This window comes from Meles meles, chromosome 13 (genome assembly GCF_922984935.1).
Source record: "Meles meles chromosome 13, mMelMel3.1 paternal haplotype, whole genome shotgun sequence".
Lineage (NCBI taxonomy): Eukaryota > Metazoa > Chordata > Mammalia > Carnivora > Mustelidae > Meles > Meles meles.
The window spans coordinates 6,528,803-6,546,665 of NC_060078.1; the positions used below are offsets into that span (position 1 = coordinate 6,528,803).

Here is a 17,863-nt window from a genome sequence, read left to right on the forward strand (position 1 = left end):
AGTTCTCACGCTAGCCTGCTTCATGGGGCTGCTCCCATGAGCAGAAGCCGTGAGCGAGGCCAGGAAACTGTGCTGAACCTGGCAAGGGGAGAGTGGGTGAGCTTTCCCTTTTGTCCGAGGGGCTAATGCTAACAAACAAACAAACAACGTATTTGATGTAGGAAGAGCCACGTGAAGATACAAATAAACCATCTGCTTGAGAAAAAGATATTGGGTTTTATTGGCTCTTGGATGTAGAATTTGTTCCTTCCTCCATATCTTGCACGTACACAGGGTTGGCAAGTTCCCGTATCAACTGCCTCCATTCACACGTGTTTCATTTAATTCTCTTCCAGAACAGTACGCAAGAGGCAACTCCATTTTTTAGACCACATGAGAGAGCCAAGGCTCCGGCTGGGGTTCCCAGGCCATAGCACCAGGAAGGGGCTCAGCGCAAGCTAGAGCCTGGGTCTTTGGATTCCTGGCTCGGCCCCTCTGTACCCACAAGTCCAGAGCCCAGAACAGCTCACAAACACCAGATGTATTATGTCATCGGTGATACACACAAGTGAGCTTAACACACACGCTGAAGTTATCTGTGGCCACAGACTCAGTTTCCTTCCACCGGCGTCTGTATACGGTGCGGCCTTTCTGACTAGAGAACAGGCCTGGTGTTGCGTGCGCTGTCAACGACACCTAACTTGTAAGTAGAGGTGACTCCATTTTATGTGGCTGACAGTTTTGTGTGGACATGGTGTTTGGCCAACATACAGAGTCTCAAGTGATCTACAATTTACAGAGGAACTTTTAAGTTGCTCCATCTTGAACTTATAAAGAGGAGGAGAAAACTACCAATCGGGACTCAGGATATGGAATTTCAAGTGTGTTTATAGAAAGCTGCAATGTCACTGGGTTTCCTGGGATGGCTTCCCAGTCTGGCTAGCAGGAGCAGCCCCCGTGGGAGCCCCCTGCTGAGGGTCTCAGCCCTCCGCGGGGAATTTTCCATTGCGGGCGGGATGGGGAGGGATAATAAAGACACATTTCCTGGCCCTATTCCTGCCTGATAAAATGACAACTTGGGCAAGATTCTTTTTACTCATCGGGTCTGAGAAAGCAGTCAAGACCCGATATTTATCCAGGGACGAGCAGGAAGTCTGGGGTGACTTTCTCAAGGTTGGGAACAAAGAAAATGAGAGAAAAATGATAAAGAGAAATAAGGGGGGGAAAAGCATCTTTTAAATCTCTTGACTTGCATTTCATTTCCTTGCCTGATTAGATTTCTTTCTCCGTGTTAATCCAAAATAAGTAACTAGTGTAGCCTCTGATACACTCGGGGTGGAGGAACTCGTTCTGGGGGGGCTTCCTGTCGACTCTGCCCCACCAGGGGCCAGCTACTCCTAGGGGCTCTCCCCCACAGCCAGATTTATCTATAATAAAAATAATCTAACACCAGAGACCATAGGAATCTTTTTTTAAAGGTCTTACTCAATTTTGAGAAAAACTGCCATAGAAAATTCTCTTATATAAGAAGTTCAAGGAACTTTTTGTCAACCAAAAAATTATTCAGGCCTCATGTTCTTTGTTTATACAACAAAGGAGATGAATTACAGAATTTCTAGAGCCCCTTCTAGCTCTCACTGGGAAATTCAAGTTTTCTAACACTGGGTTTGTTTGAAGCAAAGTGCACAGGCAAACAGAAAAGATGAGACATAAACAAAAAGTATCCATTAAATTGTTTCTCAGTTTTCCTTAAGTTGTATTATTCTAAATGTGTTCATCTTTCCTCGAAGCCCTGCTCTCTGAGCTCCTGAATTCCTGTGTCGACAGCTGTGTACTGTGTCTGTCGGTGCAACACGCTGGTAAGCGTGACGGGTGCCGAGCGTGAAGAGACGCAATCAAGCATCGGTAGGCGTGGTATGTTCCCTTAAGGACCAGGCTTTACGACTCTAACCAGGACTTTGTAGATGCCTCTTTGATCGGCTACTAATCCAGTCTCTTACTTTCCAACACTCTAGACAACTGCATTCCCCCAGACAAGGCTGGCGGCTTGCCTCCGAGATGGCCCCAATCTCCTGCCCCCTGCCATTCTTATATTAGGCAATTCCCTTTCACACCATGCGAGGGTTGCCCTGTGACTACAGTATCATCAGAAGTGACAGCCTGTCACTTCCCAGATGAGGTTACAAAAGACTCTGGCTTCCACCTTGAATGTGCTCTCTCTCACCACCTGCTCTGGAGGAAGCCAGTGGCCAGGTCTTGAAGTCACTGAGGCAGCCCTGTGAGAGACCCAGGCTGTGAGGACCTGCAGTCCTGTGAGGCCTGTGAGGCACAGGGGCTTGCCAGCAACCACATGGATCCCTCAGCCCCTGGTGAACCTCCGGGAAGACCGGAGCCCCAGCAAATGCCCTGACGACAATCCAATGAGAGACCCTGAACCAAGACCACCCAGCTAAGCTGTCCCTGACTTCCTGACCCTCAGAACTGTGAGATAATAAACATTTATGTCTTCAGCTGCTCACTCTGGGGATCCTTTATTACAATACAATAGATAACTACCGTTAACCCTTGAGCAACACAGGTCTGAACTGTGGATTTTTTTTTTTTTTTTCAAGATTGATTTGTTGAGATTAGGGGAGGGACTGGAAGAGAGAGAAAATGCATGAGTGGTGGAGAGGGGCAGAGGGAAAGGGAAAATCTCAAGCAGTCTCAGCTAAGCGTGGAGACTGATGTAGGGATCAACCCTGCGACCTTGAGATCATGACCTGACCTGAAACCAAGAGTCGGACGCTTAACCGACTGAGTCATGCTGGCACCCTGAACTGTGGATTTTTTACTGTATTTTCTCTTCCTTATGATTTTCTTAATAATATTTTCTTTCCTCTAGCTTACTTTATAGTTGGAATACAGTACATAAGACATATATAACATACCAACTACGTGTTCATTGACTGTTTATGTTATTAGTAAGGCTTCCGGTCAATAGTAGGCTATCAGTAGTGAAGTTTTGGGGCAGTCAAAAGTTATACACAGATTTTCAACTGTAAGTGTCTGCAGGGTGGGGGGGTGGAGTCGGGGGCGGGTCAGTGCCCCTAACCCCACATTGTTCAAGAGTCAACTGTAATATGGCAGCCCTCAAACTTTCTGCCCATGACCCACAGGAATACACTTCACTCAGCAACTCAATACAGATACACACACACACACACTTATGTGCGTGCACACATATTCCTCCACACATAGAAACGAGAGTCATTTCACCAAACGGCACTTTTTCCTACAATGTACACTCTACCTACTCGGTTGTTTTCCTGATTGTTTGCTGTTCTATTCCGTTGAAAAGGAAAGATGATAGCAGTCGGCTGAACTGATTCCACAGTCCACACACGGGTTGTGGGCAAGAGCGCAGAGGCACGGGACACAAATCCGAGTTTGTTGTCTTGCCTGTCATCGGGTGACACTGCCGTAGCCGTGACCTTAACTGGCTGACTCACCCTCAAAGCCAGTTTAGTCTGATTTTTTTAAAAAACATGTCGCCACTGTATACAGTAGGTACCCAGCTAAGTGCTGACTGTTGGATTACCTGTACCTCACTGTGCTTGGCAAAAGGAGTTGGGATGACACAGACATTATTTTTCTCTGTTAATATTTCACAGAATATTTTAGTCAAAGTTTAGAAAAATATGATGAAAACCTCTATGTTCATTTTCCAGCTGAAAAAAAAATTAGAAATACAAAGGCAGGGGCTCCTGGGTGGCTCAGTGGGTTAAAGCCTCTGCCTTTGGCTCAGGTCATGATCCCAGGGTCCTGGGATCGAGCCCCGTATCGTGCTCTCTGCTCAGCAGGGAGCCTGCTTCCTCCTCTTTCTCTGCCTGCCTCTCTGCCTACTTGTGATCTCTGTCTGGCAAATAAATAAAATCTTAAAAAAAAAAAAAAAGAAAGAAAGAAAAAAAAGAAGAAAAAAAAAAGAAATACAAAGGCAGCCCCTGTGTAGCCCTCCTCGATCCCAACCTCCTCTCTCTCACCGCGCAGGCAACCTTGAGCCCTGAGTTCGTGTTTTTCATTCCTATATGTGCATTTTGTAGCTTTCTTACATATGTATACACACGTGGCTTTACTTTCATAGTGTTATATTTTACATAAACGGCTTCATGCTGTATATATCCTTCTGTCACTTTTTTCCTGCTTACCATGTTTTTGAGAATTATCCATTGATTCTGGCTCACTCATTTTAACTGCTGTACATTATTTCATTGTAGGAATTGTACTAAAACTCACTGGTCCAGCCCTCCTGTTGACAATCATTTGATTTGTTGTTGTCGTTGTTACCAATACTCAATGAACACTCATGTACGTTTCTAGCGCACTCCTCTCTTGATGACATAACTAGATGCTGAATTTCTTAAGAGAACGGGATTGAGTCCATCGGGAATCCTAGCAGATAGATCTTATCAGTTCTGTTCTTGTCCCATCTTCCTATCCCAGCCTGCAGGTCTGAATTTGTTTCTGTTTAGTTAACAGAGCCTTAGGGAAGGGGCAAGGAGTGAAGTTAAAAATAAAAAACAAAAACCAAAAAATGAAACATCGGCTGCTTCTTGAACCAGCGATATGAAGCAAGCCTAAGGAAATAACGAACGTTAGTCATTTTTAGGAGCTGCTGGAATGTTTGACTGAGATTATCACAAATTCTTCTCTACGTAACCTGCTTATCAGAATCTATGGGCAGCGAGATGGTTTTTACCCACAACTTCAAGAATAAAAGATTGGCTGGGGGTTGGGAAACATTTCCTGTCAGGGGCCAAGTGGTAGAGATTTCAGGCTTTGTATGCCTCATAGTCTTGGCCACAACTACCGAACTCAGCCTGTGTCAAATTAAAGAAGTCATTGGCTCTAAATAAGCTAACGAGCATGGCAGTTCTCCAATAAAACTTCATTTACGAAAACGGGAGCTGGGCCAATTTTGACGTGCAAATGACAGGACGCAGATCCTTGTTCTAATCAGAAGAAAACAATGTAGATGAGAAACGTATAGCATTATATGTCCAAATTTTAACCTTAAATCTATTATTTTTCTTTTTGATGGGCGACTATCCTAAAAACTGGTCACACCTAGCCCTGTTGAGAGGGTGGAAAATATATACTTTCCTACACTGCTAGTAGGAGGGGAAACTGGCGCAGTCATCTGTTTCTTCAACTATAAATTGGGGAGCACCGTCATGGGCCACATGGGCTACGTCCTTCAGCAGATATTGGGGATATAGGAACAAAACACATATGCAGGGTGCCTGGGTGGCTCCGTGGGTTAACCCTTTGCCTTCGGCTCGGGTCATGATCTCAGGGTCCTGGGATCGAGCCATGCATCGGGCTCTCTGCTCAGCGGGGAGCCTGCTTCCTCCTCTCTCTCTGCCTGCCTCTCTGCCTACTTGCGATCTCTGTCAAATAAATAAAATCTTTAAAAAAAAATAAGTAAAATGCATATGCAGCCTACACTCACAGGCTAGTGTAGACAGGCATTGAAATAGTTACTAATTGCTTAACAAGGTTGTGGTAAAATGGATATTTTGTTGAAACATTATATCACTGTGCATATACAGGACATATTTACAGTGGCATAAATACGTCTGGCCAGTAACAGCGGCAATAATTACAAATAAGTAACTACACGACTCCAGACTGAGGCATCTAGCATATTCTTTTTTTTTTTTTAAAGATTTTATTTATTTGGCAGAGAGAGATCACAAGTAGGCAGAGAGGCAGGCAGAGAGAGAGGAGGAAGCAGCTCCCTGCTGAGCAGAGAGCCCGATGTGGGGCTCGATCCCAGGACCCTGGGATCATGACCTGAGTTGAAGGCAGAGGCTTTAACCCACTGAGCCCCCCAGGCGCCCCCCAGCATATTCTTGATCTCATGACAGAACAGCGTGTGGTTTAGGGGACTGAATCCAGGCTGGAGTCCATCCGACAGAGCCGGGTTTGGGTCTTGGTTCCAGCACTTACTACCAGTGGGAACTTGATTACACCTTTATCTTTTTCAGCATCAGTATCCTCAGTGTAAATGGAGATTGTAATTGTGTTCATTTTAAAAAGACGATTATGAGGCACCATCGGTTAAGCATCGGACTCTTGATTTTGGATCTGTCGTGATCTCAGGGTCATGAGCTCGAGCCTCTCGTCAGGCTCCAGCTGGGCGTGGAGTCTGCTTGGGATTCTCTCTCTCCCATGCCCCTTCCCTCACCCCTCCCCTATTTGCTCTCTCTCGGAAAAAGAAAAGATGATTACGGACATCATGTGAAACAGTACAGGTGAAGCACCTACACAAACGGCCTCCAATTACGTGTATTCATTCAGCAGCATTTGCGGGTGCCTCCTACGTTCCCAGACCGGCTCCAGATATGGAACTAGGATGATCATTATCTTTATTGTCAAATGAGATGCCACACAAGCCTCGGGTCACCAGGTCACTTCAGAAACCCCACAGTCAGGTGTAACAAGCAGCAATGTGGACAATTCTGTTGGGTCCTTAGCCAGCATCTTCCCCCAGTGGTGGCCCTTCACCCCTGCTCCCCACCCCCGCCAGAGCTCTATTCCCTATGACTCTCAGGAAGCTGGGATGGCTTAATTTTATGTGTGAACTTGGCTGGACCACAGGGTAGAGATATGATAGATATCTGGTCAAACACTGTAGGTCTTTCCATGAGGACGTTTTGGATGAGATCACCCTTTAACTGCATGGACTGAGTAAAGCGGATGGGCCTCATCTAATCAGTGGAAGGCTAGATTACAACACAAAGGCTGGCCCTTCCCTGAGTAAGAGAGAATCCATCCTTCCCAACGATCAATGACCTGGGACACCAGCTCTTCTCTGCCTCCACACTCAGGTGGAAGCACCGGCTGTCCTGCACCTCCAGTTTGCTAACTGCAGACTTTGGACTCGAAAGGCTTTATAATTGGGAAAACCAATTCCTTATACTCTCTTTATAACACATACACACACGTGCACACACACACACATCCTATTAGCTCTGTTTCTCTGGAGAACCCTGACTGATACAGAGCATTCTTACCCTGAACTGCCTGCTCAGGTTACAAGGATGCCCAGACTCGAGGTCGCCAGTATAGTTATGGTCTGCGTGGTACCCCGTAGCGTTGTGCAGTGCACAGCCGGTTATACACGGCAGCTGCGCTCTCATCTCCCACCTTAACATCCCTTGAGACTCTCCATACAGACTCCGACTTCCCCATCTTAGCGCCTCTCCCAGGGCCATGTGCTCAGTATCAGAAACATGGCAAGGCCCGCCAGCTCCAAGTGTCTCCAACACCTTACCTCCGGGCACACAATGGAAGCCGTCTCCGTGATAACCGGGTTTGCACTGGCACTTGAAGGAGCCTGGAGTGTTGTAGCAGAAGGCGTCGGGGTGACATCGGGTTGACTGACACTCATCCACATCTGCAAAACAGCCACCAAGCCCAGGGGACAGTGAAATTTTCTTCTGGAATTCATTGTTGACTCAGTAATTTAAACCATTGCTCAACTCTGGGGGACTCTATTTCTGATCTGGGAATAGCGATTTAAAATTTACAAAACATGACTCATCAAAACACGAACTCTCCAAATTCAATCCAGTGTATCTATAAATGTGTTTCACTCTGATGCTAGTGTTTTCACGGAAAATCTAGCAAAAGGAAAAAAGAGAAGATTCGTTTGCATTATAAAATGAGCCTTCTCATCACATGAGAGGGCTTCAAAAACCTCGGAGAGTTCGGAGACATCATTAAGGGCGGAGAGAAAAACCTCAGAGATAAGAGAAAATTCACGAGTTCAGTAATGAAAAGAAAGTATCTCAGAATTTATAATCTTAGAAAAGCTTGGACTTTTCAGGAACACTGTTGGCTGTACTTTTAAGCAATTTTGCAAATCAAGGGGTGGGGGTAATTTTCTCATAGTTCTCTTTCCTGAAATAATCTTCAAGAACATCTTGGGAGCCAACGAAGGACTGACCGCAGCTCTAAAAGAAGTCTGCATGATCATTTATTCAATAAGGGGACTGGGCTTGTTTCGGAGCAGAAAGTGAGAGCGGGCCAGGTGAATTATATATATACATTTATATATTTATATATCTCTTACTGAACAAAAACCTGGACCTCAAGCCCCATGTATCCAAGAGTTGTTTGCCTTTTCCCGAAAGAAAATCTCCTCAGTTCCTAGTAGACAACAGGAGTCTAATTGTTGCCTGAGTAAGCAAGTCACGTAGAACAAAATAGTAGGGGTAGGCTAAGCGTTTTTCTCCAATGACAACAGCCCCCAAAGGAAAACGCAGGGTTCACACTATGCCGAGAGACAAAACGCAGCCCATATACTCAACACAGTTGAAAGAACCATTCTCGTAATTTCAGGGTGAGTCGGTAATTGGCAGATGGGATTTTTCTTTCAGGTTCCGTGGAGAGAAAAATCAGAGCAAGCACGCACCTTGGCAGGCTCGGCCGTCCCCAGAGAAGCCCGGCAGACAGGAACAGGTGTAGGAGGACCCTCCCATGTAGACACACTGAGCCCGCTGGGGTATGTCGCAGTCGTGGAGGCCAGTCTCGCAGTAGTTGATAGGGCGCTGGTCCTCGACAGCTTCAAACGAAAGGTTGACACACAGTGTTTGAAGAGGGGCCCCAAGTGGTCCTGGTAGCCTTCTAAGCAAGTTCCCTCTACATCAGTGGTTTAGTCCACTGAGGGGACTGTGCCTAGACCCCAGACCTCCAGACTTCCTGTCAGGCTTCCTCCTCTGCCCCCAGTGCGTTAGTACCCCTGGATTTTCTGCTTTCTGCCACCTGCCTCCAATCAGTCTTCAGAGATGGACACCATGGCTGTTCATCCCACCTGGTACTCAACCTCGGCAAAACCCCGGGGCTCTGTCTCGGGCCACTCTCCATGCCGACTCCCTCAAACCCAACTTTCCGTTCACCAAGACACGGAGGTGGCCATGTGTGGGTGTATATGTACACACTTGCTGCGGGACGCTGCCGGGACACTTGGAGCCGAGGACCTGAGACTTCCACATGGTGGTTTGACCCTTGGCCCACCAGGCAGGCAGAGCACCGACTACAAACGCTGAGGCATTTCCCCTGAAGGAAGGAGAAGCAACTGTTTCCAGGGCGGTGAGACAGGTGTAGAGATACTGCGGGTTTTGGGGTGTAAGCATCCCCAAGTGTCTACCAGGTACACAAGTGTCCACCACATGGCTTTGAACACGTAACTTCTCAGAGTCTCACATTCTTCCTCTGCGGGGAGGCCGGTGGATTCGCTGTCATTCTTACAGGATCCCAAAGACAGAACCCACAGAATGAGGGCTCAGGAAGCGGGTGAGTGACCAAGGGGGTGGCCGGTAAAACGTCTGTGCGCTTGCCTCAAGATGGAAGTCAAGGGCTGAGGTCTCGGGGGTACTTTCAGTGGCGGGTGGGGGTTCTCTGGGGTTCCCAAGGCACCATTTAGCTTCTGGTTTTAAAGCTCTAAGACCCACGACAGAATTCTGTCCCTCAGAACTGATGCTCCTTTCCTTCCCTTCAAAGAGGCCCTTGGCGTCTGGACTCCGTCCCAAGCAAGGAGGGCTTCTCTTCCTTCTCCTCCTCACTGAGTCTTTCCAAGACTGATCCCAGTTTTTCTTGTCTTTGAGAGAGACAGAGCTCTAAGCACTGTCAGGGGACAGGTCAAGGAGAGGGTACTCTTCAAGGCTCCAAATTTCTGGGAAACAGTCACCCAGATGATACCTAACAAGTCCAAGAACACACTCGGCTTCCTTAGGCCCTTCTGTCTTCTCTCCCGTCCCCTCATCTCTAAGGCTCTTCTCTTCTCTAGGGTCCCCCTCCTCCCCCCTAACTCCTTCAGCTTAGCTGCCCGACTTTCAACAAATTAGGGTCCCTCAGAGGTCGGGAAAGTACCCGCAGACAAAACCACCAGGAAACGAGTCTCACTCAGCTTTCTTTTCTCTATCTCTTCCGACACATATTTATGTCATTTATACCTCATAGGTGGCCATTTTACAAGTGACATTTGCTCAGAGCTTCTTTGCTCCACCTTAATTAACAGAGAAGACCCTCCGTACGGGACAAGCACGGGTAAGTCTTGACAGTCCCTCCCAGCCATCGCTGTCGTACACGCGTTTCTATAATCCTCAAATCATTTCTAGAAAAAGGCAATTTAGAATTGCGTTTTTTTAACATCACTTTTTTTTTAAACGGAAGACCACTTTTCCATGCCAAAGCCATTTGCTTCTTAAAGAAGTTTTAAAAGCCAGCTATACCATTCCAAACAGTTTAGTTCGACCTGTTTCATTTTCAAAAATAAGTGAGGCATGTTTTAGTGAGGTTTCATGTCAGTTAAGAGGGAAAGTCTCTTCTACGTTTCTTGACAACGAGCACACAGCCCACAGCCCTGGCAGTGTGCCTGAGTTCTCACACAGTTGGAATTTCTAGATGGCTTTGCTAGCAACATTCATTCAGAGAGAGGTCAGGACGGTCACAGAGGACAGCGGCTGCCCCGAGAGTCTAAGCCACCAGAGGGGACACTGGGACACTGGGACACCCCGCTGTGCTCTCCTCAAAGGCTCCTGACCTTGCCGAGCTGGCAATTTCTCTACAACTCTGATCCTACCCCTCCCACGAATGGGAAACGACATGCTGGGAGGAAGAGGGTGCAATCCGGAAAGGAGAGAAAACCAGGCTCAAATGAGAATTAAAATTTAACTAGAATCCCGAGCAGACTGTAAGCTGGGATTGTGCTTTCCTAGCGCCGCCTTTTCTGAAGAGAAGCACGGAAAAGGACCTTTCCCTGACCTGGAAGCAGAGCGGGCTGCTGGTCCTGAGCCACTGCTGCTGTCCTGGCAGTGGTCCCCCAGAAGCACCTGCAGGCTGGTTGGGCTGGAAATGAGGTGACAGGAGAGAAGGGGGAGATGCCAAGAAGGAAGGACAACCGAGGGTAAGAAGTCCCAGGTTAGAAGGATGGAAAGTTATACAGGTTGTAAAGAGCTCTAAGGAGGGTGGTTTCCCTAGTTACTTTTAAGTTCTGAATATAAGGTCACAAAAGTGAATGTTTTACATTAATTTTTCCCAACAACACGATAGGCAGGGAAGGGAGAACACTGGGTGAAGCAAGCCCTCTGTCTGGCCTGTGGGAGGGGCAGGTACATGGTGTTGTGCACTGCACAAAAGACAGCCATGTGAGGGGGTCAACAGAACCTCAAATCTCCCCACATTCCACACATAGAGCTGCGTATCCTAGGGCTATGGCCACGCAGAGGGGGGTTGTCTGTGTCTTCACATAAAGGTGATTTATGGGCTGTTTCCATACGTTGCACATTCTAATTAACTGTAAAAGCTGGCATGCAGTGGGAAAGAGAAAGGTCGCAGGTTTACAGGAAATGCCAAACATGGAAGTCCACGAGGCAGTCCCCCATGGGATACCGAACCTCACGTAGAACAGGCAATGACCCCGGCCAGCCCGCAGCCCCTGCACGAGGCCCAGCCCTTCACCGTCGGCGACCATGGCACCATCCTCCTCGACTGGCCCAACTCTCTTCTCTTCCTTCCCCACTGCAACCTGGGATAAATCTTTCCAACCCGGGCTTTCCATGCAGCATACGGTTGTGATGGAGAATTTCGGCAGAGGTGACCCAGTGACAAGCCAGAGCGACTGGCTGGAACGCGTTTAGGCCAACACGGTTTTCCCCGTGAGCCGCTCTCCACGCAGCGGCTCTCGAAGGACCTGGGCGATGGGGGCTGGCGGCCGGGTCTGCGGGCAGTGGGGGACTTGGGAGGCCTCACGAGGCCCGGACCCGGTGGCACAGCTTTGGGTGACCTCCGAGGGCTCTGGGCGACCCTGTGAGCCCACGATCCAGCCCGAGGAACCGAGGTCCAGACATGTAAGTGTCCTCCTCAAAATCCAACGCCTCAGAGCAGACATCTGCCCCCCACCTGCCCTGTGCTGGGTGCGCTCAGCAGGGGACGTGGAGCCTCATGGCCACCGACCCTGGAGCCGCATCCCCCCACCCGCCAGGGCTGAGTCCAGACATAATGGAAACGGCGCCGTCATGAAAAATAAACGTTCAAGTCGCCTCCATCTCAGAAAAGCAGGGAAGGAAGTTGGGCCAAACACACAGAAATGGTTGCTCTCTGCTGAGAGAGAAATAAGTGACCTTAGCAGGGCTGGGATATGCACTCCGTGCAAGGGGACCGGCTTCCCAAAACGCGCAGATGTTTGGGTCACGTTCAAAACCTGAGAACGGCCTGTTCCTTTCCGCCCTCGGGCCCTCACCTCGCCCTGGGACCTCGCAGCCTCGCCTGAGCATCAGGGCTGAGCTAACGGAGCGGCTCAGCTTCAGCCAGCAGCAAGACAGCAGGAAGGGGGTGGCTCCCCGACGGGACACAAGAAGAATCTGTTTTAAAACTGGGATGACAAGGGGGGGGCGCCTGGTGGCTCAGTGGGTTAAGCCGCTGCCTTCGGCTCAGGTCATGATCTCTGGGTCCTGGGATCGAGCCCCCGCATCGGGCTCTCTGCCCAGCAGGGAGCCTGCTTCCCCACCCCCCCTGCCTGCCTCTCTGCCTAATTGTGATCTCTCTCTGTCAAATAAATAAATAAAATCTTTAAATTAAAAAAAAAAACAAAACTGGGAGGACAAGTTGAGCTCGGAGGCCCGTTCAGCGTGCTGCCCGCCAGACCCGGACATCTCCAAGAATCTTTGAACTTAAACTTCTTGGCCCCCCGCCAGGTCAAAAGGTGGCAGCAGGAAAAAAGTGGAAACATCTAAACAGTCTGGCCCTTGGGGCTGGCCTCCAAGTGCCACCGGCCTCCCGCACGTTTGGCCTCACCAAGAGCTTCTCACCTCCTCTGACAAGGCCAAGAAGTTCTGCTACGGCTCGTGGCTTATTCTAGCACTGCTTCTGCCTTAGGTGCGGGACCCTCGGGTATGTGGAGGGAAGGGATGATGTCTGGTTCGTCTTCGTAAACGGCTTCCCCGGACAACAGAAGGCGGCGCCCCCCATGTCAGCCAGATGACGACGGGGCGGCTCCTGCACTCAGACCGCGGGCAACACACCCCGCATGCACGAGCGGTTTGACAAGTCGTCCGCAGAACTTACCCACACACGCTCCCGCCTCCGAGAACCGATAGCCATCCACACACTCGCAGCGGAAGGTTCCGGGCTGATTATTGCAGATGGCGTGGCTCCCGCACACCGAGGGCTGTTCTGAACATTCATCAATATCTACAACAAATTTTTTTAAAAATCCACACTTAAAAAAAAAAACACACTTCAAATATCGGTAAATACAATAAAATACAAAGTATTTTGGCCTGCACGTGGATCAATTCTAAGACAAAATTTTCTATAGTCCAAAAGTTACATGGATACGATTTTTTTCCCATTTATTTTTTTTATTTCGTCATCGGGAGGAGAGCAGAGGGAGAGAGAACCTCAAGCAGACGCCACGCGGGACGCAAAGCTCAGCCTCATGACCCTCAGATTATAAGCTGACCTGAAACGAAGGGTTGGATGCTTCCCTGACTGAGCCACCCAGGCGCCCCAGTAAGAGTTTTTTTCCTGCGTGTCACTTTCGAGAGTGACCCAAAGGCCCTTCTACGTAACCACGTGCTTCCCCTGCCTGTCCTGGAGGCAGCCGCTGAGCCTGGGGCTCGGTAACACCAGACTGGCCCACACATGTCAGAAAGCTGGGTGCACACGCGTTCAGACTGTGAACACAGCTCCTGAGGCCACAGAACGTATTTAAGTGCGCTACTCAAAAATACTACCTTTCCCACTTACAGGTACAAAGCAAAGCTGAACAGTGTCAAGCCTAATTGTGAATTTATGAATGTTGTCTAGAGCTTTAATGCACTAAAAGGAAGCTTGTCCATGAACCGGTAGGGTGATGTCCTCTCATGACAACAAACACCAAAGCTATCACAAAAAACCATATCCTTTGGAGCTGGACATAGCTAGGCTCCAATCTGCCTCCTTTAGTTACCAGCTTGCGTGGTCTTGGGCAAGCTACTAACTACTCAGCCTCAGTTTCCCCGTTGGCAAGTGAAGCACAGTATGATTGACCTTGAGGAGTTCTGAGGACTACAGGAGTTGGATGTAAGCCAGAGGAATGCCTAGGATGCTCAAGAAATGTAGCTATTATTATAATTTTCAGGGGTTCATCCTATAGCCGCAGGGATGGATTGGGCCAATCTAGGGGCAAGGGCCTCAGATGGCCACCAGGCATCGGGATCCAACCTGCAGCTAACCCCACAGCAAGGCTGGTTGGCCCAGACGAGAAGCTGAGCTAACTCGTCATCGCCCTGATTACCTGCCCACTAATGGGCTGAAATAAACACAATTGCACGAGGTCTTTCCCGTGCCAGCCGCATCCTCAGAGTGTATAGTGTCACTGCTGGCATTTCTAGAACCCTGAGACATGGGAACGTCATTTCACGGTGGGCCGAGATCACACAAGTCCCGTCCTCTTCTCACCCTCCTCCAATGCCTTCACGGGAACCTTTCACACTTGGAAGACAAAGCCTCATGCGTCCACCTCCAATGGCCAGCCTCGCCTGTCTCTTCCCTGGTGAGACATATACCCTCTGGCCAATCGGACCACGTTGCCCAAGAGAGGCATTTCTGCCACACCTGTCCCAGAGCCTGACCTCTACCCGTGCAAACCCCCAAACCAAATGGTATTCAGCTTTTTAAATATGTACTGCCAATGTCACGTTCCTGTGCAATGTTTACGATATGAGATCTCACACCAGAGGACCGCTCCGTGCACAGGAGGGAGGTCACAACATACAGCCCCTACTGAAGCGGCCTCTTCCACCAACTGGAGCTGGTGTGCGGCTGCGGGATACTCAGCACGGCCCCATCCGCCAGCTGCTGCTCCAACAACACAGGAGAAAAAAAAATCGGTCCGGCTTCCGCGGTCTCTGTGCCCTGACTCTCAGAGGACACTCCCTGCACAGATGTCTGCACGCCCTGTTCAGACTGCAGGGCTCCGGAGCTCGGACTCCACTGCCAAAGCCCAAGAGCCCAGAGCAACAATTTTCAGTCAAAGGGACAGAGCAAAATCACCCAGGGAAGTGTTCCAAGTTCTAGTCCTCCCCGAGCGGTTTGTGGACAGGGATGCTGTGTGTTTCCAAAAAGCTGCTTGGGTGATTAGGAGGGTGAGCCCTCACTTAGCCCCAACCTACTGCTGCCCAGTAGGACCTGCCGGCCCGTGGGATGAAGGAGGGGATGGTCCCCTGGCACGCAAAGGTCCCTCTCTCTCTATACAGGGTGACACCTTTTCCGTAGAGCAAGACTCCTGGAGTTTTGTCCTTACAGTGAAATTCTTCTGAATGCCTAATCTAAAACTTCCCTTCTGTAAACCAAGGATGGGACTTTAAACCTTCTTTTAGTCGAAACAGTAAACTGGGTGCTAACCGCCCCCTCGTAAAATATCATGAAATCTCCTTCGAGTTTGTTGTTTTTCTTTCTGGGAACAGATCTCCTTGCAGATAGATCAGTCTCTAGCCCAACAGGAAAGCCCTGGGTAATTAGTGTAATTATTGCTCCCTAACTTTTTTCAGAGTGGCTACTTTTCACATATTTTCAGCAAATCTAAATTTGCCCCTTTTCTGAGGGCCAGGCTCTCTGAGAAGAGTCCCATGACTGATTTGTTACGTGTGTGTGCCCAACATTACCCGAAGAGAGGTCATCCAAAATGATCTCTACAAACTCCCGGCTGAGGAATGTATGGGAGTCATCCTGCCAGGCAGCAGAACTCTGCGATTCATCTGGAAACCTTCTCCAAGCTATGCTGGAGGGACACTATGCAACGTGTAGCCAACGCTGGGCTTGCTGGGGATGTCATCTATCATCACATCAGTGTTACACAAACTGAGTTACAAAGGCTCATTCTCATTCTCTTCTAAGTCACTTTCCAGGTCAAAATAACACACGACGTGGTTTGCCTAATGCAATTTCCTACCAACAGCCTCACGTCTCGATGCATTAACACTCCGAGGCATGTTCTAGTGACCCCGAACAAAACAGTAGCCTGACTGAGAATATACTCACATTCCATCGTGCTAATCCTCCCGAACAAGGACTAACCAGAGAACAAAAGCAAGTCCACACACGACCACCGGTCTTCCTGAGCGAGCACATCAGAGAGTTCTCTGTGACAGCAACAGAGTAGGAAGGTATGGCCGGGTCGTGCGCTGGGAGGTGAAGCAAACTCTCCCACTACGATCCGCTCAGGTGCCGGGAGTGGACGAATCAGCCAGAGGTCATGGCTCAACAGCAGCGAGTTGGGGTGTCTCCATGCTTTACTCACATGTGTTCGTCTTACGAAGTCGAGGTAGGGCCATGGAAAGACCAAGGAGGAATATGCTTCCACCAGAGAAGAGAGGGAGCCCCCTCACTGCATGGTGTCTGAAACCATCTTCCTGGCCCTGGCAGGGCTCTGCACCCCCTCCCCAACTACCACGCTGCTTCAAACTGGCCTGAGCCAGCTCAGCCATGTAGGACTGTTAGGCTATGTGGGGGAAATTCTGGAACACTCTGATGATTAGAGGCAAGTAGGAACTCTGTCCCCTTCCCAGTTGTACGTTACAAGGAAGGAGAGCGTCGGACTGGATTCTACCACCTGTACAAAGCCGTCAGCAGGCAGGCTAAACAGTTACCTGGCCTGTTCCTGTAAGGACGTGTCCCCGCTCCCCATTGTTTCAGATGCCCCAGTGAGAACCTCACTCTGAGCCAAATACAGGAACATACTGGCAGTAGGACCTGCCAACCTTGACGTTAAATCAGCACACGAAATCTGCCACTCATCAGAGGGCCAGACCCCAGGCATGACCCCTCAATTTCATGGCTCCCCGGACTCTCAGACCCCAGTCCTTCAAGGGGGCTGGTCATCTTTCTGGCCAAACATACAGGTGCATGCCACTCTTTCACTGGGGGAACATCCTAGCAACTGCGACACCTGCTCGCGAGCCCTGGGCTACAGACTTAGGCCGCTCTGACTGAAGTGCGTGACGCTCCTGCACTGCTCGCTTCTGCTGGATGGACTCGCCACGGAGTTAGGAATCAACTAACGGACCCTCGGCAGTGCCCTGAAACTAGTCACAGATACATGTAAGTATGCAAAATTATATTATAATCAGGAGCGCCTAAGGGGCTCAGTCAGTTAAGTGTCTGCCTTCGGTTCAGGTCATGATCTCAGGGTCCCTGTTCAGCAGAGAGCCTGCTTCTCCCTCTGCCTGCTGCTCCCCCTGCTTGTGCTCTCTCTCTGACAAATAAATAAAATCTTTTTAAAAAAATCTTTAAAAAAACAGGGGGTGCCTGGTTGGCTCAGTGGGTTAAAGCCTCTGCCTTCGGCTCAGGTCATGATCCCAGGGTCCTGGGATCGAGCCCCGCATCGGGCTCTCTGCTCAGCAGGGAGCCTGCTTTCTCCAATCTCTCTCTCTGCCTGCCTCTCTGCCTACTTGTGATCTCTGTCTGTCAAATAAATAAATAAAATCTTTAGTAAAAAAAAAATCTTTAAAAAAACGGGTGCCTGGGTGGCTCAGTTGGTTGGGCGACTGACTTCGGCTCAGGTCATGATCCTGGAGCCTCGGGATCGAGTCCCGCATTAGGCTCCCAGCTCCATGGGGAGCCCGCTTGTCCCTCTGACCTCGCTCTCATGCTCTCTCTCATTCTCTATCAAATAAATAAATAAAATCTTTAAAAAAATAAAAATCTTAAAAAAAGAACACAGAAGTATCCAGCTGTCACGGGTAAGTATTCACAGTTAAATTACGCCAAGTAAGTTTGGTGAGAGGCATTGAGCGTAAGGCTCGCGCGTGAGTCAGTCCCGGTCCAGCGTTCTGGTGTCACCGGCTCGCTCGGA

General features: G+C 49.2%; 1 protein-coding gene across 1 annotated transcript in view; it reads right to left on the reverse strand.

Moving 5' to 3' along the window:
• Positions 1-17,863, reverse strand: part of NID1 (nidogen 1) — an 87,264-nt gene that overhangs the window by 24,384 nt on the left and 45,017 nt on the right. The window contains exons 10-12 of the mRNA XM_046027260.1: positions 13,093-13,218; positions 8,441-8,590; positions 7,298-7,420 (exon numbers count right to left, since the gene is read on the reverse strand). Of these exons, the coding sequence (XP_045883216.1) occupies positions 7,298-7,420; positions 8,441-8,590; positions 13,093-13,218 (399 nt within the window). The remainder of the gene's footprint in view (positions 1-7,297; positions 7,421-8,440; positions 8,591-13,092; positions 13,219-17,863) is intronic.